The following is a 27,875-nucleotide window of genomic DNA, read 5'->3' on the forward strand; positions in this document are numbered from 1 at the left end:
TCAGATTGTTAATCCGCGACACATCACAGGATAACATTCTGTGAAGCTGTAAAGGCGAATCAGTGAGGTATTTCTATGCACAAATGCGATACGATGTCCTATGCATATTGATGAGTCAAAAATAAAGCAAGAATCAAAACTACACTTGTCATTGGAGAGGTGTAAAATAAAAACGTACTAATTTTTAGCTTGAATTTGTAAAAGCAAACACCAGAAAGATACATAAGAAACCAATAAAAGTGGATCCCTGTATAAGGACATGAAAGAATGGGGTGGATGGCAAGAGGGTAGAAGTGAGAATTCTCAGTGTATATGGTTTTACATCATTTTTACTTTTGAAAAATATGAGCTATTTATGAAAAATTAATTTAAAAGCATTGTATCTAGACGGCTTCACACTCACCCTTCTGAACAAACGAATTCCAAGTGTGATCCAAACAAGTGATCTGGCTTAGCTATCACTTGCCCATTTTGTAATTCTCCTGGGTTTTTGCATCGTCTCTCTGACAGAAAAATTAAAATGATAATTAGTGATTCCGAGTACTCACAGATAAGGCATTAGAAAAGAAGACCGAGTGATTATCTTCGACAGAGGCTTCCAGAAAGATCTGGAGGTTGAGATCCAAATTTATGTCTGATCCCGACTCACTGAATTTTTACTTTGGAGGATAAATGATTACAAAATTTGATCTCATGTTTTTCTGGTACATTTCACCAACAGTGAAAAACAGTTAAAACTCTGTGGTAATGGAGTCTGTGGTCCAGGACAGTAGGTCACTGTTCAGGGAGCTACGCTCCATTCCGGATCTGTGGTACGTACTTCATATTGAGGCATGCATGTCCTTGGTCACAAAAGGGACAACACAAAGTGTAAATACCCTCACTGTTGGGAGGATATTACAGAATTTATTCTCAGCTGTAAGTGAATCACAGAATCTTCTCTCAAACATAGCAGATATTTTGGGTGAAGTTTCTTTGGAAACCACACTGCCTCTCTCTAGCTACATAACTTTTTGTAACTTTGGAGAGAATGAATCTGGGTCTCAAAATATTAAAATTCAATTTGTAGTTCATCTCAGAAGGAAGTGTTTAGTGAGTTACACTGTAAAGGATAAGCTTCTTTTTCACTGCAACTAGGTAATTCATAATTTCTGCTTTATTTGGTTTTTAGTTTATGCTTTTCCAAAAAGCAGCACATGTATGTACTTTGAGATCAGTGACTTAACAACGATGGTTTCTTAGTGATCAAAGATTCTCATCTGGTCATTCTCTTAATTCCTGAGACAACTTTGCAAAGAAAGGAAAAGTATAGGTAAGAAAAATAAATGTTCATACTTACTGGTACAGAATTCAGAGTAGTTCCATGTGTCATCCAGACAGGTAAGAGTCGAACTTTTATAACTAACCCTACCGTAGCCGGGACGGCAGGTGTATTTTACGGTAGCTCCAGGGTTGAAGTGTGTCTGATTTACCACAGTTGTCATTGGAAAAGCAAAGAGTAAATTTGGTGGAGGGCCACAATCTCCTGGAGAGTAAAAAGGACAAAGAGAGCCATCAGTTATGGCTTGAAACACACATCTTAATGTTTCAGTAGTATGATTTTCAGATCAAGGGCCATGCTTTTCTCCTCTAATTAAGAAAAATAACAACTCCTATTGTCCCCATTGTTCGACGAATCCAGTGAGTGATCACTAATGTCCATTTGCTGACAAATGATAATGATGAAAGGCAGAAATGTTTCATTCCCTTTCTACTGTAAATGAGATAATTTATCCAAAGGATGGCAGACGTGATTTTATCTACCCATCAGATTCCTTCTATCTGCTGACCCAGAGATAGCTGGACAAAGCCAGTAGTTCCTACAATTTTCCTCAGTAGAAACATTATTTAATCAATAATAACATTATGTAAGATTGGTTGTCTTGGGAAAGGGAAACTAGGTGGCTGGGAGATGGATAAAAACCACATTTTTAATCTGCATCTTTTTGTATATGTTGGATGTTGAATGATGCAAAGGAAGATACATGGAGTCCTGGAAACATAAAGATTTTAATTCAGCTTTCCTTGCAAAAATTAAATAGGGGATTAAATTACCTTACAGGAGACCTAGGAGAAGTCTTTACTTATTTCTCCTCTCTATTCTGGATAGACCTAGAGGCAGTGAAAATTGTTCAGTTGGGCTGATAGATCCCACACACTTGTTTTAAGTCATGGTTGGGAGACAAATTGTTTTGGAAACTCCTGGAGGAGAAATGCTAGGGGGCATTCTAGAAATGCTAGGGGGCATTCTAGTCTAGAAAACTATCCCTTTTGTGGATAAAACAAATTCTCTCTACATCCCAAATAATTCCAAATCCGCTTAAATGCCAAATTCCAAACTCCTGGTGAAATAAACCTCTTGTTGCTGAAGGTGGCTTTTTACCAAAAGCTTAATCATCTGTTCATCTTAAAAGCAAATGGGTGGATGATCTTGAAAGTTTGTTGCTGATCTGAACTTATCTCTCTATTATTACTCACCAAGAACAGTAGCCAATAGAGCAGCGACCAAGGTCATTTGGAACAGAGTTGGATCAGAGACTTTCCATAACCTAGACAAGGGCCGAGCTGCCATTTTCTCATTTCTGTGAAGGATCCCATTTGGAGCTCTGAGGTGCTTGACCTGATGATTCCCCCACATTTTTCTGCCAAAAGAACTCAGTTTAATCAGCAGTCATTGATTCCTAGTTGTCATAAAGCATGAGGATAAATACTATGGGTACGGTCCACATCTTCAAGGAAATCATGGCCTGGAGTAGAAGGAAGCACATGCACATAAATGTTCCAACACAAGGCAGGGGGTGTCAGCCTTGGCTCAGAGGAGAGATGGGGAGGTGGTTGCTAAGAAGGGACAGATTATAGATGTGTCTGAATGGGACACAAGAGGCAGGTTTAGGAATGTAAAGATGCTACCCTTTAGGGAATAAAGAACCACTGTTTTTCATTTTGGATTTTGTTTTCCCTTTGTGTTTTTAAGATTTTGTTTATTCATGAGAGATACACAGAGAGAGGGGCAGAGACACAGGCAGATGGAGAAGCAGGCTCCCTGTGGGGAGCCCAAGGGGGACTTGATCCCAGGATCCTGGAATCAGGACCTGAGCCAAAAGCAGATGCTCAACCACTGAGCCACCCAGGCATCCCTTTGTTTGCTTTTAAGCTAAGAAAGGACTCATGATTGCACTTTAAAAAGATCATTGTGAAATCAATCAATCAATCAATCAATCAATCAATCAATCATTGTGGCAGATGTGTACCTGATAGACCACAGTAAACAAAGAGAAGAAACTGGACGGTTGAGGAAGAAGACTATTGCAATTGTCCAGGTGAGCCGCAGAGATGGTCCAAACCCAGAAAATGGCAGAGGAGGTGGAGAAGAGGGAACAAATTGGAGACAAAATAATAACAAAGGCAAGAAAATGATGAGATGGAGAAAAGGAGTCAAATCTTTAGAGTACTGAGAGTTCCTCATGACAACTGTCGACAGAGGCAATAGACATTCATGCAATTTGCAGTTTTAAGAGAATGGTTTATGGAGAGATACGTATATATGTATGTGTGTTATACATGCAGCTGTATAAAGAGAAAGAAAAATATTTATGACAAATTGTACTTTCATATTTGATCAGAAAATTTAAAGACTTCTTTATTTTTTTAATTTTTTAATTTTTTATTTTATAGAATCTTTTTTATATATAAATTTATTTTTTATTGGTGTTCAATTTGCCAACATATAGAATAACACCCAGTGCTCATCCCATCAAGTGCCCCCCTCAGTGCCCGTCACCCAGTCACCCCCACCCCCCGCCCACCTCCCCTTCCACCCCCGTAGTTCGTTTCCCAGAGTTACGAGTTTCTCATGTTCTGTCTCCCTTTCTGATATTTCCCACTCATTTTTTCTCTTTTCCCCTTTATTCCCTTTCACTATTTTTTATATTCCCCAAATGAATGAGACCATATAATGTTTGTCCTTCTCTGATTGACTTATTTCACTCAGCATAATACCCTCCAGTTCCATCCACATAAAGACTTCTTTAAAGCAAAATCACGAAGACCCCTTTTCACTGCCACTCCTGTTCCCTTTGGGAAAAACAATCTATCTTAAATTTACATTAGAAAGAGTCCTTGTCCTTAAAGGAATATTCAAAGTTAACTCCCAAAGAAATACTGAATTTCATTGTTTATTCTGATACCTGTTATAACCAGGCGATTCTCTATGCCCCATGTGTTCACAATTCATACGATGCGTGAATCTTTTGAGGGCCTTCAAAATTTCCCTCAAAGATGCTTCTGTCCCACATTTTACAGGAAGAGACAAGTTTCTAATGACTCTTCATACCATAGGGGTGGGCCTAACTTCTTCATTGAGTAATGACTCATTTGGTCTTATCTTTCTAAAATTCAGTTCTGCTAAAGCTATTCTTCCAAAGACTGTCAGTCTACCTTGACAGACACCCTGACCCCTGAGCTCTGGACGTGGCCACTAGGACAATTCCACCAAAAAAGAAGTTCAACCTGATGATCCACTTGCCAAATGCATTTGCTTACTAAAATATGTTTACAGAATCTGTACTGAATACCTTGATGTGGTCTAAAGAGGTGTTAGGAGTCAGGATCAGCATTTGGGGCCCTGACACACCTCCTTTCTTTTTTGTTTGCCCCCTTCCTCCTCTCCCAACCTCTGGACTCTCTTCCTCTTGCCTTAACAATCCAGATGAGATGGAAGACAGATGGGGATAAGGGTAGTTCCAGGTAGTGAAACCCAGTCCATTAAATCATCCATGAAATTTGCAAAATATAAATTTCTCCCATCCAATGAAAACTGTTATGAATTGTAAAACCTATAGAAATGAGTTTCTTTCCTTTTTTTATGAGTTCAGAGAGTTGGTATGGTTGCTGAATTTCAGTGAACTTGGAGAGATTTAAAAATATACCACTAAAAAATAGAGAATAATAAAAATATACCAATATAAAAATATACCAAAAATATACCATGTATTTTTTTAAAATTTCAAAATAAGCTGGAAACTGTTTTTAATTTTTTAAAAAATGAAGAAAACTAAAATAAAATAAAAATACCAATATATTGACATCATAGAATTTGACTGTAAAAACTCAAGAGGCTGATAGTATAAAGTGCAAATTGCCCATATGAATTGTTGCAGTTCTTATGTTCACAATAGAAGCATATACATTGTATATACTCAGGAAAATGAGTATATATACTCATATACTCAGTATAATATACTCCTGAGTATATTTATAAAAATATAGCCATAAGACTACATCCTTACTTTTAAGAATTGAAAAGAAATACTTAAAATGCTGCTACAAAGAACATATTCATTAGCTGTGTTCGAAGAGAATATATTTATAATCATTGAGTAGACTCAAAATGAGTATTTAAAATGATGTTCAGTAAGTTGATCATCTGATGAACTTAGCAAATTGATCTCAGTGAACTGATCCTTCAGGAGTTGGCATTCACTCAACTGGCTTCTGGCAAGGAGTTTTTCAGTTGTGTGGTATGAGCCCCCAGGGTTTGGCTGTGCTGGACAACCTGGAGCTCTCATAGTCCCAAACATTTTCCTGTAACGCACCCCTGCCCATATCACCTGCCCTCTTGTCCTTCTTCCCTCTCCAATTCCTACTCGTTCTGCCCGTCTTTTCTCCAGTGATTCCTCCTTTCCTCCTGGCCAGCCTTCATATTCTAATTACAACTCGGTGTTTATCATTTTTGTTCAGCTGTGGCCTATCACTGACATCTGAAGTCTGTCTTCAACTCTAGGCCATAAGGTCCTTGAAGTCAGAGGTGGGTTCCTACTTGCCTCTGCCCCACCTAGTACCTAGCACCCTGCCTCCCACAGTTAAGGCGCTCAATCCATGTCTGTTGAAGTTACATTCAAAAGCACCTAGTGATAAAATGCTTTGAAGAACAATAATACTGTTCCACGTCCATAGTTACTCTTAACAGCATTTGTTTTGTCAAGGTCAGATTTTAACTGACTTTAATAAGCAAGGCACACCTGTATCTTCATGAAAAAAGACCCCAGTGATTTTACTCTAAGCTCTTCCCCATCCTTAAACTGAAGCCATCAAATCCTCAGTCATTCACCAGAGGACAGTGAGGAGGGAAGGAATGGACAAAGACTAGTTCTCCTCCCTCCACAGGTTATAAAAGAGGAGAAAAGGCAGCCATCCATACAGACCCTGCATTGTGCTGAGGAATTCATGTCACTTGGCCTCACACTGAGGCCACAGACACAGTGCTGGAGACACAAGAGGAAAGTATGTGGCCAGACCATGAAGCACGGACTCTGGAGTCAGATCCAGGCTATGTGGATTGAATCCTGGCTCCAGCAGATGGGAACCGGTATCCCTGGGCAGGATACTCCACTCCACTAAGCTTCAATTTCCTCCTTTATAAAATAGGAATGAGGAATATACACATTTCTCAGAACTGCTGAGAGCCATCTTGGCTCGGTGCACAGATGGCACACAGAAAACATTCAAAAGAAATGTCAGAGAAGAAAGTGAAGGGATTGGGACCATGTGCCAACCCCACCTGAAGTCAAAACATCATCATCAAAATGATGTATGTATGGGGCACCTGGGTGGCTCAGTCAGCCTCTGACTCTTGATTTTGGCTCAGGTTATGATCTTAGGGTCTTGAGATTGAGCCCAGAGTCGGGCTCTGTGCTCAGTGCAGTCTGCTTGCCTGTCTCCCTCTGCTGCTCCCCGTGCCTGGTCTCTCTCTCTCTCTCTCTCTCATAAATAAAAATAAAATTTAAAAAATTAGTGATGAAAATTACAATGACATTTGGCTGCATCACCAGGTACTTCAATTAAACTCCAGTGCAGAGGAAAGCCCACTGGACTTGGGCCAGAAGCCATCAGTTCAGTCTTCACCGTGGCCTTTGGCGATGGTGACATGCAGGGCCACCTGCAAAGCAGAGACTCTGGAGCCCAAAGGGGCCTGTCCTGGGGCTTCTTCTTCCCCCAGTTTTCACTGTCTTCCTGAGAGGAACTCACGTAGTCCCACGACATTGACCATCACCCATGAATCACTCACAGACCTCTGGGCCCAGCTGTCTTCTATAAGTGCAAAAACTTACAGGCTTCATAAACTCAGTTGTTAATAAAAATCTTACTTGACCCTATTCAGTCCCATACATAAATTTTGAGTCTTTGGGCCCACCTCCATTGATCTTGTCACTAGCAACTGGAATTCCAGTGTTTAGCTTTGAAATAGTGAACATTTCTGAAAAATCAGTGAAAGAAATCCCAGCAAAGTAAGGAGAAACTATTTTGTCTTCCTCTGTACCTGCACAAAAGACGACATCCTCATCAAAACGATGACCTTGCAAATATTATTTCGGGACTTTAGAGATCATTGCTCTGCCACTTGAACAAAACTTTTCAATTATAGACTCCGGAAAAGTCTATCATTCTAACTGGTTATCTTCACAAATTTCTTTTTTGTCTGGGATAATATTTAAATTACATTTCTGTTTTTGAATGTGACAAAATACCTGTCAGTGTTCTTTGCAAATCCAGAAATAGATGATTACAATTTTCATTTGTAATTCTGAAAGTAAATTCAAACTTGTCTCTTTGTTGGACTTCTCTCTCTCTCTTTCTTTAAAAGATTTTATTTGTTTAGTTATTTACTCATTTAGTGAGTGAGCTGTTTGAGTAGGAGGAGGGGTAGATGGAGAGGGAGAAAGAGAATCTCAAGCAGACTAGACTCGGGGCTCAAGCCCAAGACCATGAGATGAGGAGCTGAGCTTAAATCAAGAGTCTGATGCTTAACTAGCTGAGCTACTCAGGCATCTTGTTAGATTTCTTTTTTTAAAATATCAGCTTTATTGAGGTATAAGTGCCTAAACTGTGAGATATTTAAAGTGTATATCATGGTGATTTGACACAGGTACACCTAGTGAAAGGACTGCCTCCCTTTCAGCCACCCATTTTGTCAATGAACATGTCTATCACCTCAATATTTATCTTTTTTTGTGTGATAACATTTAAGTTCTACTCTCTTAGCAAATTTTAATTATACAGTACAGTGTTATCAAATATAGTCATCATGTTTTACATTAGATCCTCAGAACCTCTTTATCTTACAGATGAAAATTTGTATCCTTTTACCAAGCTCTCCCTATTCCCTACCCCCAACCCCTGGCAACCGATTGTTGAATTTCTTATTTAAGCAAAATCCTTTTTTTATTTTTTTTTACGTTTAAGGTATAATTCCCAAGGTTTACATCAGTTTTCTAACTGCATCATTAGTATCTCCCATGTACCTTGAATCCAATGTATCCCAAAGGAAACCCACTATCTTCTCTCCAACACACTTGACCTCTGTGTTTTCTGTCTGGGCTAAGGTAATCATCTCCATCCAGCCCCCCTGGACTAGAAACCTGAGCCATCCTGGCCTCCTCTCTCTTGCCCACCACTGCCCCCCATGTTCAGTCTCCAAGTCCCATTACGTTGGCCATAGCAGCACTAGAATCTGCACTCTTTCCTACACCCACCCCCCTTCCATAGTCTGGATTTATGTACTTATAATTTCCTTCACCCACCCTAGACCACCACTAAAGCCCCTAAACATTTGTAAACCAGCTTGTAGGCTGATTCCAAAAAAGCAATTTACTTAAAAACTCCAATGGTCCCAAATTCACTAGGTTTCCATACCTCTCCCAACCTTCCTCTGCTTCTACTCACTTGAAACACTGTGCCTTAACTTCGTGAAGGTTTCTATCTTTCTCAAACACATTCTGGATCTCTTTAAAGATTTTTTTAATTAATTAATTAATTAATTAATTAATTAATTTATTTATTTATTTATTTATTTATTTTTGAGAAAGAATGCATGCGAGAGAGCACAAGTAGGCAAAGCAGCAGGCAGAGGGAGAGGGAGAAGCAGACTTGTCATGGAGCAGGGAGCTTAACACTGGGGCTGGATCTCAGGACCCTGGGATCATGACCTGAGCTGAAGACATATGCTTAATGGATTGAGCCACCCAATTGCCCCATCCTGGATTTTTTTTTAACTCTTACAAGCATTTGCATATAACATCTCTTGTGCACGGATGCTCTTGATTCACTGTCCAGATCAAATGTCACCTCCTTAATGAAGAATTGTCCAAACCCATCGAGAAATATGAGTCACTTCTATGCTCCCCTAGTATTTCCCTGATACCTTAATCGTAATACCACATTGTATTGTTTCTATTCACTATTCACTTACTTCCTAAAATAGATTGCGGGTCCCATGAAGACATGAAGATGTTAATTCAACTTCTTAATTTGCTGACCTGATACTGTAACTATAATAGCTATCCAATAAATGTGAAATAAATAAAACTCAATATAGTTTTATCTTCAGAGTAAGAATAACTAACTAACTGCCTTACTGAAGACCAAGTGGAATAATGTCTATGAAGTGTTTCATAAATTTTGGAGAGATAAATAATACAGTGATCCCACTTCCCTCACTAGTTCTCAGGTTGTACGGTGGCTCAGTGGGCCAGGGGTGGCATCCGCAGTTCACCATCATGATGCCTGTGGTCCGTCAGTAGAACCTGCACAGGATTCAGCAAACCACAGAGGATGGGGCGACTAGGACTTGAGAGTTAAGGAGACCCGAATTGGAGCCCCAGTCACACTACAGTCTAATCCTATGATCTTGAAGAAGCCATGTCAGCTCCGTGGGTCTTAGTTTCTCAACTCTCAAACGATGACAGTAAACTTATATCATCTTTCCATTCCATACAAAGTCTGGAATGCTATTAGCTACCCACTGAAAAGCTTAGACTTCCCAGGCAAATGCCCTAATATTTTGATGACATCTTCACCTTTTAAATTCCTATAGAAGTGAAACCAACTCAAGAGTTATAGCCAACATGGCAGGTCTCTGATGGCTTGCACAGTGCAGCACAATTTGAGAGGCACTGGAAAAATCCTCAGCTCCCAACTTTCTCCTTCCATTAAAGATTACTTTTTTAAGTCCATGTATTTATTTTGTCTAAACTCTAAAGCTTACATACGTCCTGGGGTGCCTGGGTGGCTCAGTCAGTTATGCATAGCAGTAGCAGCTTCAGCTCAGGTCATGATCCCAGGGTCCTGGGATTGAGCCCTGAGGTTGGGCTCCCTGCTCAACAGGGGAGTTTGCTTCTCCCTCTCCCTCCTGCTCATGTTCTCTCTCAAATAAATAAGATCTTTAAAAAAAAAAAAAAAAAAAGGAAAAAAGCTTGCCTACCTTTGGAAAGGGTAATATTTTTCTCCAGTCTCAGCTCCTTTCTTATAGCTGCACACTCAATCACATCACTTCCAGATCCCAGAAAGAAATTGCTTACACACTTTCACTTCCTTCCTGGAATCTCTTTATCTATCAGCTTCTTCCTTGTGTGCTCATATTATATTCAAGTGTATCACTACACTTAAGCCTAACCTTCTGTGATGCTTCTGCTCATTCTAGATATTCTATTTTTCATTCTCTTTGTAATACTGTATTTAGAGAGACAGAACAGGAATCAGCTAAGAGTGGTTGAGGAGTCAAAAATAAGAACAAGAATAGTACTGTGTCTTGCCCCACCAAGGGAGAAGGAAACTTCAAGAAAGAAGAGTAATCAACATTGCTGAATTCAGAGAAGTGAGGAAGAGAAAGGAGGTGAGAACAACTAAGGTTTCTAGCTTCAGAAAGCTAACTGGAGGCTGAGCAACATCCTTCTTATTACCAAATCAAAAGATCTTTGCTGTTGATGGTGGAGAGGATGTGAGGGGGGTTAATTAAATCTCAAAGGGCATTGCATCAATTTTTAGGCTGTAGCCTATACAAACCAGGTCTTCTGTGAAACCCTTTGGAAAGTCTGCTTTACCTCCTGCCTCAACTCCTGTGTGGAGTGATGGTAAAGAATCAATGAACCAACACTCTTGACTTTTAGATACAATAGCGAGAGTCACCTTTCACTTCCTTTCTGCTTTAGTTTATTAGTATGCATTATTATTCCCCATTTATAATTTAAAAAAATTTAAAATAAATTTAAATTTAATTTAAAAAAATTTTAAAAATTTTAAATAATTTAAAAGTACATTTATATGTACTTTTCAAGTCATATAATCCACTAATGCAGTACTCCTGAAAAGATTTCAGCTGAAAATACCCTCCAAGTGTTTGTCTTATCTTTCTAATCTTGTCCTCCTTAAAAGGCCAAACACACCGGCCTTTTCCTCAAGGTACCCCAAGTAACCCACTGACCTGCAGGTAGCTGAAGAAGAAGTAGAAGACTCTATTGTGGGGCCTTGGGTCGTTTCTCCAGGGAAAAACGGTCTGGATCTCTAATAATTTTAGTTCCTCCCCAGATCAGTTTACCAGAGTCCCCTGAAGCTAGCTGGTAATTGCACCACCACAAAGTCCCTGAATTCCAGGCATGTGATTGGCTGATCAGGGATGGCTAAATTGTAATGGATGGGCAGAGACTTTCTACTGGCCCAGTGAATGATTAACAACAGAAATAAAGCACTGGTATTTACCTAATCTCCTTTTCTGGGCACTAACCCTTATTCTTGATAACATGTTGCAATCATTTGTTTTCTTCTCTGCCAAGCATTTCCCCTAAGTGGAAAGGCAATATGAATTTGATGCCAAGATTCTTTTTTCTTTTCATAAATACAAGGCAGACATATATGTTGCAATGCAGCTAGCCTAGAAAACTTGGGTACTGTAGGGTTGCGACTAGGTCCACTTTGATCCACTTTCCACGATGCTAGGTCCAGCAGGCCTTCCTGGGGCTCAGTGACTGATGACTTTGCCCTTGTTGGTCTTCATTCCACCCCAAGAAAGCACAATGGTGGGGGAGTTTAACAAATTTACCCAATTTCTGCAATGTGCAATACATGTTCATTGACTACTACATTGTCGGACACCAAATTATTTCCAGAAGTTGATCTGTCACGGAGCGCTGTTTGTGATCATTCAGATCTAGGAAGAACCTCAAACTCTGACATTTATCTAATTAAGGTATTATTCCTCAAAGTCGAGGTTTGTGTGCTCGGGAGATGGCTATTAAAGGGGAATTTTTCCTGAAAACTTCACTTTTTCTGTCATAAATATCAGAAGTCTCTTAAGGGTCTCAGAAAAGAGCAGAATCGAAGCATCTCACAAGCTTTGACAGAGATACGAGATTTGAGCTGGGCTTTGAATGAAAAGTAGCAAAATTATTAGATAAAAATGAGAAGGTAAAGAGAACATGGGCCAAGTCACAAGGTGAGACTGATTTGCTGATTTGCCGAGAATGAGTGTAGAGGATTCCAGATTATGCCAAATCTTGAGAGCTAAATTGAAGGAAATACCACCTTTAAAGTTGAGTTTTCGAAATACCATTTCCCAAATCTACAGTGCTTTGCTTTCCTTTCCACAGTGACTGTTCCAAGTTTTTCTCTCCAGGTCACCGAACTGTTTTCCTCTCAGCTGGTGATCTTGCCTCCTAGTCCACTAAACAATCATTCTACAGTAGCTTCTATTCACCTCACATTTCTCTCCTAGTTTTTTTTTTTTTTTTCAAGATTTTATTTGAGAAAGAGAATGAGAAGGAGAGGGAGAGAGAGAGCAGGAGGAGGAGGGGCAGAGGGAGAAGGAGAAGCAGACTCCCCGCTGAGCAGGGAGCCGGATACAGGACTGGATCCCAGGAACCCAGGATCAAGACTTGAGCCAAAGGCAGACCCTTAACCGACTGAGCCACTCAGGTGCCGCCTCTTAGTCACTCTTGCTTCAGAAGAGATCTCTGTTCTTTTCTTATTTTCAATGCATCTTTCATCCTGAAATATTCCTTAAATCTTGCCAAAACCTCAAATTTCATTTTTGCTCGGTCATGAGATAATTAAGTTCTTAGGTCTCCTGAGTTTCCTGCTTACTTTCTCCTTAATCCCCCTCCTTCCGCCCCTCCTGTTGTGGCCTCCCATTCTGGCTTCTTCCCTTGCTTAGGGACACACCTCTTTCAGGCATGCTCTTAATTTCTTATCTCCTGATTTCTCATCAGCCCTGCTGATAATCTCCTTTCTGAAACTCTTCTCCTTTGACTTCCATTTTCATGAACTTTTCTGATTCACCTCTTTTACAAAATGCTTATTTGTTCTTACCTCTTCTTGTTCTTTCTCATCCCTACATATAGATATGTCCCAGGTTCTTCTTTTCAAAAATATTTCTCTTCATTACCTTTATCGTACCTGCCGTCATGGCTTTATTCCTTATAAGAGAACTACCCCATGACCACCTCTGTATCTCTGATCACTCTCCTTAATGCAGACTTACTGTGTTTGTTGCCCATCGGACACCTTAGAAGCACCTTACATGCCGCACATCCAAAGGGGAACTTCTCATTTCCTGCCCAGAAAGATGCTTCACCTTCTGACCCCAACAGTAATTTGGACTTCCGGGAATGGAATTTCAAATTCACCTTTAAACCCTTCCTCTCCCTCATCCTCCAATGTTTGATGAGTTGATAAGTTGTTTTTATTTGATTTTCCAATGTCCCTCACATATTCTCTCTCTGTTTCTGCTGCTCAGGTTATCATTGTCTCCTGCATGGACTACTGCAGTAGCCCTTAAAATGGTTCCTTTCTCTCTATTCTTTTCCTACTTCTACAGGTACTACATACTGTTGTGAGCCAAGTCTGTGTTCGGTGCTTATCACTTCCTTTCTTGGATGTCTTCGATCTCTTCTCACTGCGTACCAAATAAAGTTTAAATTCTCTAACATGCCCTTTAAAAGCCTCCAGAAACTGGCCTTAATGTGTCTGTCCAGACTTCTTTCTCATCACTTCATGCTTTATCCAGGCCAACCTAGGCCATGTCCCATTCCCTAAACATGCTCCATCTCCCTTGCCTCTGCACGTTTTTTTTTTTTTTAATTATTATTAAAAACTCAACTTAAAACATTAAAGATTTTTAAGAGAATAAACACCTGGAGTTTCATCATCCTAAGACAATGGTTTTCATCTGTGCCTGTTATTGTCTGGTCTTTACAAGAAGAAAGGTTTTATAGAAATGCAATCATAAGTTCTTATTATTCTGTATTCTACTTTTACGTAGAATTATATTTTTAAGATTTTCTGTTCATAAGTAACTTGTAAAAGGTTGCATTACATTTGATGTACCATAATATACTAAAAATTTTCCTAAGATTGGACATTTCAAATGTTCACAAGGTCTCCCAGTACAGAAAATATATACAATGATAGAATGACTAGCTTCAAACTAAAAATAATAATCTGAGGAGTAGATTTACTTGGTTCAAAAGCTTATGACTCTTTATGATGCTCTTACTGCATCTCACTTGTAATATCCTTTGCACTAATCTTTGTCTCTTAATCCTGCTTACTTTTAAAGGCCCAATAACTGACTCTCCTTAACAATTTTCCTGCCTCCTCCTCTTCAAGGCTGAGTTCCCTTAGCACACTGTTCTGTAAAAAGTGTTAATTTTATTCGAACCACCCTGAATTAATGATATGTGTATACCTGTCTTGTGTCTTAGTAGACTGTGGGCTACTCGAGAGTTTCTTTTTTTTTTTTTTTTAAGATTTTATTTATTTACTCATGAGAGACACACACACACAGAGGCAGAGGGAAAAGCAGGCTCCCTGCTGGGAGCCCAATTTGGCCCGGGGCGGGGGGGGGGGGGGGGGGGGGGGGGGGACTTGACCCTGGGACTCTTGGGGGGTCATGCCCTGAGCTGAAGGCAGACACCCTCAACTGCTGAGCCACCCAGGTGTCCCTACTTGAGAATTTCTTATTCCTATTTCTTATTCTTCTTCATAACTTCATCTAGGGACATTCCATTATTTCAAGTTCTCTTCTGTATTTTGTTTGTATTTCATCCAAATTTCCTATGTGGTTTGGTAGAGGTCAGAGTGAGAGATGGGAGAAGCTTGTCATATCATCTCAATATGGCATCCTGATAGGAAAACCTACGCTACCTCAGGATTCTTGCTTCTTCTGCCCTCTAAAAAGAGAAGAAAATATATTCACTTATATTTCACCATCTCAAATTTACCTTGCAGGGCTGGGTTTCATCCAAAGGTGGTAAGCAGTATTACTGCAGAAGATTTAGGAACTTGGTTCCTTAAACAGAATATAGGGGAGACTCAGAAGAGAGTTTAGGTCCTAATTCTACTTTTGTCTCAACAGATCATTTTAAGGATATAACTATCCTGAATCTATTTTCCCAAATTGAGAGGTTAATTTTTGCTTCATAAGTTTTGGTTAATTTGAAGTTATTTTTTGCCTCATCATTTGTGTCTCATTAAAATATGAGGCATACCCTTAGCTGTGATCTGAGCTTCCCATTCTCCTTACAGACAGGAAATTAGACCCTTCACTCCCCATTAATGTGCTGCTAATTCTGGTCTTAAACAGACAACCACCATACTTGATCTTTCCACATTGTGAGAACAACACAGACACACACACACACACACACACACACACACACACACGTTGTTACTATGAAGTTGCTTTCCAATCCAATGAGAAAAAAATTTGAAAATAGTTTTAGAACCAAGAGGAAAATTTATTCGTAGATGCAATTCTATTACCCAGTCTGCTCAGCTACAATGTCAGGACATTTTGGCCAACAACACAGCTTTCTTTATTTCCAGAGAATGTTTTAGCTCCTCCATTGTTAAGCCATTTTCCTTTAGTCTTTGCATAAAGTCTTCTATGGCTTTGCAATATTCTATGTCCTTCTGAAAGGCAAACTGAAGAAAAGAAAAAAAATTAAGTTAAAATGTAATAACTGAGATCCAGCTGGATGGTCTGAAGCTAATGAGTAAGTAGTGCTCAGGCCCGTGACTGGGGGCTCAGAACCAGGCTAGCTTAAAGACAAATCGGAGTCTTCAACATGATGAATCATTTAAATTTGCTGGCTTTTATATACTTATTATTATCGCAGTAATAAATATAAATAAAAGAGGGAATTTCAATGGAAATTTATCTGTTCAGTGGTTTTTGGATCCTAGAAGAATTTGAGACTTTTCACAGCAATACACACAAGTCTAAGACACGAGTTTATAAAACTTGTTCTCTAAAGTCCATGGGACAACTCCTACCAATAGGTCCTCATGAGGTGTTTGTGATGATGGTAGCAAATGAGAACTTCCACATATGAGTTAATAGCTCATGAGCCCCCTTCTAACAGCCCTTCAAAAACATCCCATATTGAACAGGTATTTACTGAGCATGTACCAGAAATGATGTTAGGCTCTAGGGATACAACTGTGAATAAGACAGACAAAAGCCTACTACTTACAATTGTCTTCTCACACTCAGTCTGTGGAGTCGGTTTGGGAGTTTCTTGGATCAATTTACAGACTGGAAGTGCACTGTTCCACTCCCCATCAATGCACTGTTGGTCCTGTGTGCCCACTAAGTGGTATCTGAACAGAAATCAGAAGGGCAATGAATTTAGCCTTCTCACCTTCTGAACTGGGCAAGTAAGGCTGGTTTTGTGTAGTTGTATTTCATTATTTCCTACTGTGATAGCATCCACCCCTGACCCTTAATGCATGCTTAAGTTCTATCAGTATTACAAAACAGTAACCAACTAAAACTGTTCTCCTTGGGGGTGGACAGGACCCAAGTGCCAGTTCAATCTATAAAACATGGAGGAGTGAGATTCTGAATGTGTGTGTTTACAACAGTTGTTGGGTGGAGAGCGTGAGGGAAAAAGCTTGTCATCATTCAGTAACTTAAAAAAGCATCTGCTATCTATACTCTAAAAGGGATTGGGAAGCTAGAGATAGCCCTCAAATAAATTTTATGAAGGAGTTACAGCTTTTAATCAGAAAAACATAAAAGTTGACTGCAAAGTCCACTAGAAGTATATAATGAAATTGAAATGCTAATGAGGAGACATGACCCTGAATAAAGACTTGAAGTCAAGGAAAGAATAGATCTGTAAGGTGGGTGACCGGGTAGTCTAAATTAAAATTAGCCTTTAATTAAGATGTATTAAAGCTCTATAAATCATTCTCTAAATCTTTCTTTTTCTTTAAAGGATTTTTTTTTTTAATTCAAGTAACTACCAACAGGAAACCAGATGGGGTGGGGCAGGATGGAACAATAAATCATTCTCTTTCTGCAGTTCCATATGTTCTATATTTCTTTGAGTTTGTTCTGAGATTATTTAGAAAAATATCCATTTTAAATATCTTCTCTAGGATAAATAAGAGGATCAGTCTGTCTTCTAGAGATTGAGGAGAGCTGGCAATGGGCTAAAGCAGCTCTCAAAATCAGAATGAGCTCTGATACCAGAGGCAGTAGGAAATCAGGGCATTAGGTGAGATGGACTGGGTCATTCGCCAAAACAATGCTAGCAGTCAATGGGCAAGATCTTGCATTTGAAAGGCTGCATACACTTACCCGTCTTCACAGTGATAAGTAATGGTAGATCCTGAGCTGAAATCTCCCCCTTCAAAATAGCCATGAGCTGGATTCTCAGGAGGGCCACAGTTTCCTGAGAAACAGGAGTACAGGAGTGACAGTCATGGGTTGTACTCAATTAATAGTACCCCCTAAGTGTAACTGTCATCCACGTGGGATCTGGGGACACATTCTCCATTCATTTCCTTCTGGTCAAAATCATGTTTTTCCATTGGAAAGACTCCTTCCCCCTGCTTATCCTCTGAGTCATTAACAGTTTAAGAGTACTTCTTCATTGGCATGAGCTTGAGGAAAGGAAGTTTAAGTTGTAGAGATGGTCAGTGAACAAGAAAAGAAAAAAATTGAGGGGATCCCTGGGTGGCTCAGCAGTTGAGCGTCTGCCTTCGGCCCAGGGTGTGATCTTGGAGTCCTGGGATCGAGTCCCCATCGGGATCCCCGCAGGGAGCCTGCTTCTCCCTCTGCCTGTGTCTCTGCCTCTCTGTCTGTGTCTCTCGTAAATAAATAAATAAAATCTTCGAAAAGAAAAGAAAAGAAAAGAAAAGAAAAGAAAGAAAGAAAGAAAGAAAGAAAGAAAGAAAGAAAGAAAGAAAGAAAGAAAGAAAGAAAAAAGAAAAAATTCAAATCAGAGGTAGAGGTGGGAAAAGTTAACTCCCTAAGTTGGGAGATAAATGGCGCAAGTTCAAATGGAAGCTGACATTCTCTGTAGGACAGAATTGTGCAATATGAGAGCTTCAGAAACAAGGAGAATACAGCTGGGAGGAAAGAAGGGGAGTGTATAAAGAGAGTTGAACAAAGTATTAGATGTTGTGAATTTCAGTTCTGGTTCTTCCACTAACCACCATTTCATCCTTCTTGGCTTCCTTCCTAACCTGTAAGATGAGCAGTTTATTTATTTTTAAAAAGATTTTTTTTATTTATTCATGAGAGACACAGAGACACAGGCAGAGACAGAAGCAGGCTCCTCACCGGATCCCAGGACCCCACGATCATGACCTAGGCCAAAGGCAGATGCTCAACCGCTGAGCCACCTAGGTGCCCCGATGAGCAGTTTAAATAGTACTACCTCTAAAGTCCCTTTGAGCTCTGACATTATGAGTCTAAACATGGTGATCAAGATTAAAAGATAAATTAAGAATAATTAGGTATGTATATATCTATAGAAACAAATGCCTTCAAAACAAATAGTTGGGTAAAAACAGCAAAGCATAAAAGAGCATGCATTAGTATAGTACATAGTATAGGATACTATGTATAATAATGCATACAAATAAAAATGTAATTATAACAATAGCATAGAATACTATTTCTGTAAAAAATACACAATATGCATAAACATATATGAACAGAAAAAAAAAGCCTGAAAATTACATATCAAAGTATTCTATTATTTCTGGATAGTAGGCTTGTAGATAATTAAATGTTTCTTTTATTTTCTGTATTTTTTCCACAACACAGATGTTTTCTTTGAACAGTTAATAAATAATTTTTAAAGGATAAGAAACTGAGTTCAAAAGCTGTATAGAGGAAAGGAAAAGAATTTCAGTGAATTGATCATAGGCATCCCAGTTTATACAGGGCTCTACTGGTGACTTTGAAGAATATAGTTGTGAACTGAAAGAGATGATACAGATCTTGGGTCTAAGCAGAAAAGGATTTGCTTTACTCAGGGACCCAACAAGCTTCCCCTAAAATTGGGCAATGAACTAACATAAAAAGACAGAAATCCTGCATTTTATTCTGTAGGATAGAATGTATTAAATTAAAGAGAGTGAAACAGAAAAGGTCTTTGAGAAATAAATACTTCAAGCTTATGTCCAGCTAATGATAATGTTATATGCTTGTAGTTTAACTTCATGTAGCACGTATGCACGTTTTAAGTAACCACAAACTCCTTAAAAGAAGTTAGCTCTAGTTTGTGCTTTTAAACTGCCTATCTACTATTTTAATAGCTACTGCCAAAATACATCCACAGAGTGTTATCTCTTTCTCTGACCTAAGTGGCTAGTCCCTCGTATCCTGAATGATGTTAGATCAAATCAAATTTTTAAATTATTTGTCAACCTGATCAGTAAAACATGTGTACCTAATATTCATTTCTGCAATTATTAGTTACATTCACTGTTCTTCCATAAATTTGAGGAATATAAATGCTATTTGGGGCTTATCTTGGAATTATCTATCTTTAAAATCTGCCATTTTGCTATTAGGTTGCCTATTTGTCACAGATTTTAGGAGGGGGGGTGTCTTTGTATATTAAAAACACTAACTTCTTAGCCATCAAATATGTTGCAAATATTTTTCTAAGCCTATTATCTTTTACTTTTTATGATGTCTTTGAATAGATAAAAGTTTTGATTTAAAAAATTCGTTTAAATCTGTCCATTTTCTTCCTTTAGGACTTCAGGGGTTTTGTTACTTCTTAGGAAAACCTTCTCCAATCCAAGATAATAAATTTTCATACTTTCTTCAATAATTTTGCTTTTTCAGTTATACACTTAAACCCATTTGGAATTAATTTTTAATATGACATGAGTAGAGTTCTAATTTTGTTTTTTCTTTTTTTTTTCTTTTTTAAATATATTCTTTATTCATGAGAGACAGAGAGAGAGAGAGAGAGAGAGAGAGAGAAACAGGCAGAGGGAGAAGCAGGCTCCATGCGGGGTGCCAGATGTGGGACTTGATCCCAGGACTCCAGAATGACATCCTGGGCGGAAGGCAGGCGCTAAACCACTGAGCCACCCAGGGATCCCTAATTTTGTTTTTTCTAAATAGATAATTATCCCATTATCATTGAATACAGACTTTTCCCACTAATTTAAAATAAACTGTTCTACTTTTCTGTGTCATTACTTAGTTGTTTTAATGATATATGAATTATAGCATCTATAATTTGTCATTTTAATGCTCTTTCACTTATAGTAATTTTGTTTTACATTTTATCATCTGATAAAGGGTTTCCTCCCCTTTTATCTAGCCAAATATATATATTACTCATTATTTTCCAAAAAATAAATTTGTAAAATGTTTCCTCTCACTATTCCTTCAAACAATCATATTGAAAGTCCTTGCTAGTGCAATAAGAAAAGGAAGGAAAATAGAAGGTATACATATTGGGAAGGAGATATAAAACTGTCTTTTTCACAGATTACATGATTCTTTATGTAGAAAATCCAAAGAATTGGCCAAAAAATCTCCTGAAACTTATAAGCTATTATGTCAAAGTTGCAGGATACAAGTTTAATATACAGAGCTCAATTATTTTCTTATATATCAACAATGAGCAAGTGGAACTTAAAATTAAAAGTATAATACCATTTACATTAGCAACCACGAAAAATTAAATACTTACGTATAAATCTAAAAATACATACAAGGTCTATTAGAGAAAAACTATAAAATTCTGATGAATGAAATCAAAGAAGAACTAAATAGATGCAGAGGTATTCCATGTTCATGGTTAGGAAGACTCAATACTGTCATGATGTCAGCTCTTCCCAATGTGATCTATATTAAATCTTCAATGCAATATTAATCAAAATTCCACCAAATTATTTTAGGAATATTAACAAAAGGTTTATGTGATAGTTTTATAAAGGAGGCAAAAGAACCAGAATAGCCAATACAATATTTAAAATGTAGGACAAAGTTGCAGAATTAAAGCTACCTGACTTCAAGACTTACATAAAGCTACAATAATCAAGACAGTGTGGTATTAGTAAAAGAATAAACAAATAAATCAGTGAAATGGAATAGAAAACCCAGAAATAGACCCACATAAATAGAGTCAGGTGATCTTTAAAGGAGCAGAGGCAATACAATAAAGATAGTTTTTTTTTTTTTTTAAACAAATCGTGCTGGTACAACTGAACATCCACATGCAAAAAAGCGAATTGAGATATAAATTTTATATCCTTCATAAAAAATTAACTCAAAATGGATCATAGGCCTGACTGTAAAATATAAAAATATGAAAATCTAGAAGATAATGTAGGAGAAAACTTATATGACCTTAAGTATAGTGGTGCCTTTTTAGATACAGCAGTAAAGACATCATCCATGAAATAATGGATCGGCTGCAATTCATTAAAACTTAACACTTCAGTGCTATGGATGACATATCAAGAGAATGAGAAGATAAGCCACAGGCTGGGAGACAATAATTGCAAAAGACGAATCAAATAAAGGACTGTTATCCAAAGCATACAAAGAACTCTTAAAACTCAACAAGAAGATAACCTGATTAAAAAATAGGCCAACGACTTTACAGACACCTCACCAAAGAAGAGACACAGATGGAAAATTAGCGCATATCATCAGGAAATGCAAATTAAAGCAACAATGGGATACCACTAAACATCTATCAGAATGGCCAAGATCTCGGACACTGATAACACCAAATGCTGACAAGGATGTAGAGCAACAAGACCTTTCATACATTGCTGGTGGGGATGTAAAATGATATAACCACTTTGTAAGACAGTTGGGTGATTTCTCACAAAGCTAAATACACTAAAATCCAACAATTGCACTCCTTGGTACTTATCCAAAGGAGTTGAAAACTTTTGTCCCCACAAAAACCTGCACCTGCTATATCTATAGCAGCTTTGTTCATAATTGCCAAACTTTGGAAGCAACCTAGATGTTCTTTAGAAGATGAGTGGATCAATAAGCAGTGGTACATCCAGAAATAGGATATTATTTAATAAAAGAAAATGAGCTATTAAGCTATGAAAAGACATGGAGGAATCTTAAATGCATATGGAATCTTTTTTAAAATTTTTATTTATTTATTTATTTATTTATTTATTTATTTATTTATTTATTTATGATAGTCACACAGAGAGAGAGAGGCAGAGACATAGGCAGAGGGAGAAGCAGGCTCCATGCACCGGGAGCCCGATGTGGGATTCGATCCCGGGTCTCCAGGATCGCACCCTGGGCCAAAGGCAGGCGCTAAACCGCTGCGCCACCCAGGGATCCCCTGCATATGGAATCTTAAATGCATATTACTAAGTAGAAAAAGCCAATCTGAAAAGACTACATACTGTATGATTCCAAATATAAGACATCTGTAAAAGGCAAAACTATGGAAACAATAAGAAGATCAGTGGTTGAAAGGGGTGGGGTGAGTAGAGAGATGAATAAACAGCACAGAGGATTTTTAGGGCAGCAAAAAAAATCTGCATGATATTATAATGGTAAATATGTGTCATTATGCATCTGTCCAAACCCACTGAATGTACACCACCAAGAGTGAGTCCTTAGGTAACTATAGACTTAGGGTGATCATGATGTGTCAACATTGGCTCATCTTTGGTAAACAATTAAAAAAAAGTACTATTCTGGTGAATGATCAATAATGTGCATATGTGGGGGTAGGGATTATATGGGAAATCTCTGTATCTTCCCTTCAGTTTTATTATAAACCTAAAGCTGCTCTAAAAAATTAAGTCTTTAAATAAATAAATCTGTAATGTTAGATAGGTACCTTTCCAAATGAGATTTTAAACTTAATTTTTTTATTTTATATTTTTAAATTTGAAATTCTGGTCAGAATTACATTGTAACGTGTAATCTATCCATCCAGGATCATGGAATATATTTTCTTTTATTTAAGTCTTATTTTATGTCCTTCAGTAAATTTTCAAATAGGTCTCATGAATGAAATTATTTTACATTTCAGTATTCATCTCATAACTATTATTAGCAAGTAATACTATTGATTTTTCAATATTTATTTTTGTTCAAGAATAAAGTTTTTTGGTAGAATTTCTGGATCTTTTAAATATATTTGGCAAGTAAGTATACCCTGTGACCCATTGATCATTCTAGGAATCTAGACTACAGAAATAAGAGCTAGATATAAAGATATATGTATATGTATACAAATATATAACAATCATTTCAGCATTGTAATAGCAAAAATACAGAAATAGAATAAATGTTCATCAATTATGGCATATCCATATTATTATTTAAAAGTTTAATATAGGGGTACCTGGGATGGCTCAGTCGGTTAAGCATCTGCCTTTGGCTCAGGTCATGATCCCAGGGTCCTGGGATCCAGTGATGTATCAAGCTTCTTACCCAGCAGGAAGTCTGCTTCTCTTTCTCTCTGCTCATGCTCTGTCTCTCTCAAATTAATATTTAAAAAATAAATAAAAGCAGAAGATAAAGGGATGCTTGGGTGGCTCAGAGGTTGCACATCTGCCTTCGGTTCAGGGTGTGATCCTGGAGTCTCCTGGGATCGAGTCCCACTTTGGGCTTCCTGCATGGAGCCTGCTTCTCCCTCTGCCTAGGTCTCTGCCTTTCTGTGTCTCTCATTAATAAATAAATACAATCTTGGGATCCCTGGGTGGCGCAGCGGTTTAGCGCCTGCCTTTGGCCCAGGGCGCGATCCTGGAGACCCAGGATCAAATCCCACGTCGGGCTCCCGGTGCATGGAGCCTGCTTCTCCCTCTGCCTGTGTCTCTGCCTCTCTCTCTCTCACTGTGTGCCTATCATAAATAAATAAAAATTAAAAAAAAAAAAAAGAAACAAAAATGTTTAAAAAAAAAAAAAATAAATAAATAAATAAATACAATCTTAAGAAAAAACAAATAGGGAATAGAGCAACATATACTGATCTGAAAATGGTTCCCATGTATAATGTTACACCAAAAAAGCAATTAAAAAATTACATAAAGTCCCATTTTTGTAGGTGTATATGTGTGTAGATATGTGTGAGTATGCTTTTATTAAAATGTCTGCACAAACATAAAAGTCATGAAACAAACACATCCAACTAAGTACCTCTGAAAGCTGTGAATTACCGTGTTAGAAGGAGGTACTTTCTTTTTATATTTTTTCTTAAAGATTATATTTATTTATTCCTGAGAGACGCAGAGAGAGAGGCAGAGACACAGGCAGAGGGAGAAACAGGCTCCCTGTGGGGAGCCCGATGTGGGACTCGATCCCCAGACCCTAAGTTCACGACCTGAGCCAAAGGCAGACGCTGAACCATTCAACCACTGAGCCACCCAGGCATCCCAGAAGGAAGTACTTTCAACTCTTATTTTATATAACTTTGCAATGGATGAGTTATGATCCTTTCCCCCTGTTTTTGTGTATTCCTCAAATAAGAACTTTAAGTCAGTATTGTGAAATTAAAAAAAAAAAGTCAGATGCCTCAAACTAACCTTGTTTTGGACTTAGTGGGTGGGATCTGAATCCTACTTGAAAGGGGTAGAAAAAGAATTTACTGTTTGGAAGCTATTCTTTTCACTGAAACACATTGTTTGAGGTAGCACTTGGCTCTGTGAGCTCCACTTGTTTCTTGGTTGCTTCCTAGTTCCCAAGCCTTCCCAGGTACAAAAAAAAAAAAAAAAAAAAAAAAAAGATATCTAACTGGTATCTAATTGGTACCTTTGGATTTGCACTTGTTTCTCTCATACTTACTGCTTTTGCAGGTAGGCAAGGGAGGCATCCAGGTGTGGTTGTCCAGGCACTGACTCCAACTGCTGCCCTTGAGGATATAGTGCTCATTGCACTCAAAAGTGATTTTGTCACCCACATTCACAGGACCCAGGAAACTGGAGTTACCATTCACCAGCACAGGGACAGGACAGTGGCCCACTAAAGGAGAAAACAGGAAGGGATCTGAAAGGACACCACTGCAAAGGCTAGACCTCCTCAGACCTCACTGAGAAAATAGAAATCAGAACTAAAACTGCACTTTAAAAAAAAATATTTTATTTATTTATTCATGAGACACACACAGAGAGAGGCAGAGACACAGGCAGAGGGAGAAGCAGGCTCCATGCAGGGAGCCAATGTGGGACTCGATCCTGGAACCCCCAGATCATGCTCTGAGCTGAAGGTAGATGCTCAACCACTGAGCTGCCCAGGCACCCCAAAACTGCATTTTTTCATAGGGACTACAAACTGCACTTGTACATGGCACTAAACCATGTCAATGTCCGATGAAAGACTAGGTTGGTATAAGAGAGACTGGAAAGGTCTCCAGTCATGCACTAGGGTGACAGTTGGCAGTTGGTACTTGAACTTGCTAAAAGAAATTAATTAAGCATATAACTGGAAATGACCAATAGTGTGTTCATCCTCCTGTCAAGCACTGCTGAAAATTCTGCACCCTATGTCTGAGGCAAGTGTTCCCTTCCCCTTCATCCAATCAAATGTTTGTCATCCAGTCACTTTGTTTCGTTTTGCTTTTCCCAGGTGAAAAAACAGGAGAGAATACAGAGAGATGAATTTGGTTATACAAATAAAGGACAGACATATTGATGTACTTTAAGTGTAAGGGAGAATGAACCCAGCTAGTCCTACAAATAGTAATAATAATGAGGATATTGACCAGTGGTTCTGTCTCTACAGACTTCACAAGTGAGTTTTCTATACTTGAGCAAATCACTTGGATCTCAGTTATCACATTTGTATATTGAGAACATGAATTTTTCTCGGTTCAAAAGTTATATAATGGATGAAATAGACTATGACATATTTACCTAAAAATAATAATAATAATAATAATGGGGATGCCTGGGTGGCTCTGCCTTTGGCTCAGGGCGTGATCCCGAGGTCCTGGGAACGAGTCCCACACTGGGCTCCCTGCATGGAGCCTGCTTCTCCTTCTGCCTGTGTCTCTTCCTCTCTCTCTGTGTGTCTCATGAATAAATAAATAAAATCTTAAAAAAATAATAATGCAAAATAGGATTGTAGAAAAGATTGGTTATAGGTGGATAATTGTTGAAGGTAAGTGGTAAGTAATATGAATTGATTTTACTCTTCCATCTTTTGTATGCTTAAAATTTCTTATAACATAAATATTTTAAAGGCGTATGATACTAAACAAATGATAGCCCCCCAAAGGTTGTTTTAATACATGGAAGAAATTCTTTTCTTCCTGCAGGGTTGATAGTGTCTATTCATTCCATCAATTAATTAGTTAATTGCATCAGTACTGAGCAAGAGCTGATCATGTAGCTTCTCAGAGAAGACATTCCACCCTAGAGTGCTTTAAAAATGAATTCCTAGAAATTGAGAATTTTTGTCTTATAAAGTTTGAACATGGCCTCCTGGAAGTGGGATGTGAAAGCATCGAGTGGGACGGAAAGCTGTACGAAGAAACAGAAAGCTCAAACTTACACTGACATGTGGGAACGGGGGCGTTCCACTCCAGAGAGGCATTGCAAAAAAAGGTTTTCTTTCCGACCAGGTGGTAGCCCTTGATACAGACATAAATTCCCTGAATTTGTCCTTCTGACTCCTCTGCAACGAATATGCTATTTTCCACCGGAGGAAGTTCTGAACAGCTCTCTGTTGGAAGAAAAAAGATAAGGGATTCACCTGACATACCCCATGCCGGGAGGAGGCCCCTCAAATTGCCAACCAAGGGTCTTCATGCAGAAGTACGGCTTCTGATTCCTTGTCCTCTTCCACGTCCAGGTCTATCCACATGCCTCCCTTCCCGATAATTCCCAAAGTTGTGTTTTCGAAAGGCTAATAGGATTCACTCAAATTCAGCCATAGGTCATCTACCCCCTAAAGAAACAGTCCCCTTTCTAAGGAGCAGTCTTGGGGGGTTACAACAGATCTCTCAAGATTCTGAAATTGGTACTCTTTGCCCCCAGAACAGAAAGGGAAAGTAAACAGTTAACCACCCACTTCATAGAGCAGAATCATCATTAAATTTTACTAAGCTCCTACTGAGTACAGAGCATTAGGCCAAGTAATGAGATTTTTCAACAAAGGAAATGCATTTCAGAAATTTAAGTTTCATTAAAACCCTAAGACAGAATGCCTCATACCCCCCCAAACTGGTAGCAAGTGGCTTGTAAACCAATCTTAATCAGGCATACGCACCATCTGAGGCAGGAATCAGCCACACAACCACGAGATAGCACACGAACCGAAAAAACATTTCGTGATCGGTTGCTTGAGCCAGGCTGGGATTAACCCAAACCAGCCAACACCTGGTTCGGATCAAAGCAGATCTTCTAACACTGCCTGCGATACCTCCTTTCCAGGGAAGAGGTTAAGAGGTTGTCCTGATTTCTCTTCCCTGGAAAGAATTAAAAAAAAAAAAAAAAATCCTACAACAGAAAATAAGAACAGCTATGAGGAAGTTAGTACAGGGAGGGATTCTGGTGGCTTGACGAGCTGCCAGTTTTAAAACTCAGTTTTAGAACTTGCCAGGGTCCATTGTGCAAATCCAGTTGACCAGTTCCTTTGGATCTGCAGGCTTATCCCTCCACAGCCGACTTGGCCAGAGGGTGTTACCCTGACCCTCGCTTCTGTCAATATTTGCTATCGTTTCCAGTCCAGCTTCTGCAACTCTCTTCAGCTCTACAGGTGGAGGAGGGCAGGCCGATGTCCAGTGCTTTCAGGAGAGCAACACAGC

General features: G+C 38.6%; 2 protein-coding genes across 3 annotated transcripts in view; both read right to left on the minus strand.

Annotated features, from left to right (window-relative positions):
- C4BPA (complement component 4 binding protein alpha) overlaps positions 1–13,463 on the minus strand; it is a 29,782-nt gene extending 16,319 nt beyond the window's left edge. Inside the window, exons 1-4 of one of the 2 annotated variants that reach the window (XM_072831246.1) lie at positions 13,349–13,463; positions 2,518–2,681; positions 1,340–1,525; positions 404–503 (exon numbers count right to left, since the gene is read on the minus strand). In XM_072831246.1, the coding sequence (XP_072687347.1) occupies positions 404–503; positions 1,340–1,525; positions 2,518–2,677 (446 nt within the window). In that variant the 5' untranslated portion in view covers positions 2,678–2,681; positions 13,349–13,463. Of the gene's footprint in view, positions 1–403; positions 504–1,339; positions 1,526–2,517; positions 2,682–11,296; positions 11,456–13,348 lie in introns of those variants that run through there. The other variant, XM_072831245.1, reaches the window with a different exon arrangement.
- A 2,118-nt stretch (positions 13,464–15,581) lies between these two features.
- C4BPB (complement component 4 binding protein beta) lies at positions 15,582–27,875 on the minus strand. Its single transcript, XM_072831247.1, has 6 exons — positions 27,338–27,875; positions 26,621–26,791; positions 24,914–25,090; positions 17,456–17,549; positions 16,344–16,470; positions 15,582–15,792 (listed from the first exon to the last, which is right to left on the minus strand). Exons 1-6 carry the CDS (start codon positions 27,393–27,395, stop codon positions 15,652–15,654), a joined length of 768 nt encoding a protein of 255 aa, XP_072687348.1. The 5' UTR covers positions 27,396–27,875; the 3' UTR covers positions 15,582–15,651.

The sequence above is a fragment of the Canis lupus genome, chromosome 6 (genome assembly GCF_048164855.1).
Source record: "Canis lupus baileyi chromosome 6, mCanLup2.hap1, whole genome shotgun sequence".
In the NCBI taxonomy this organism is placed as follows: domain Eukaryota; kingdom Metazoa; phylum Chordata; class Mammalia; order Carnivora; family Canidae; genus Canis; species Canis lupus.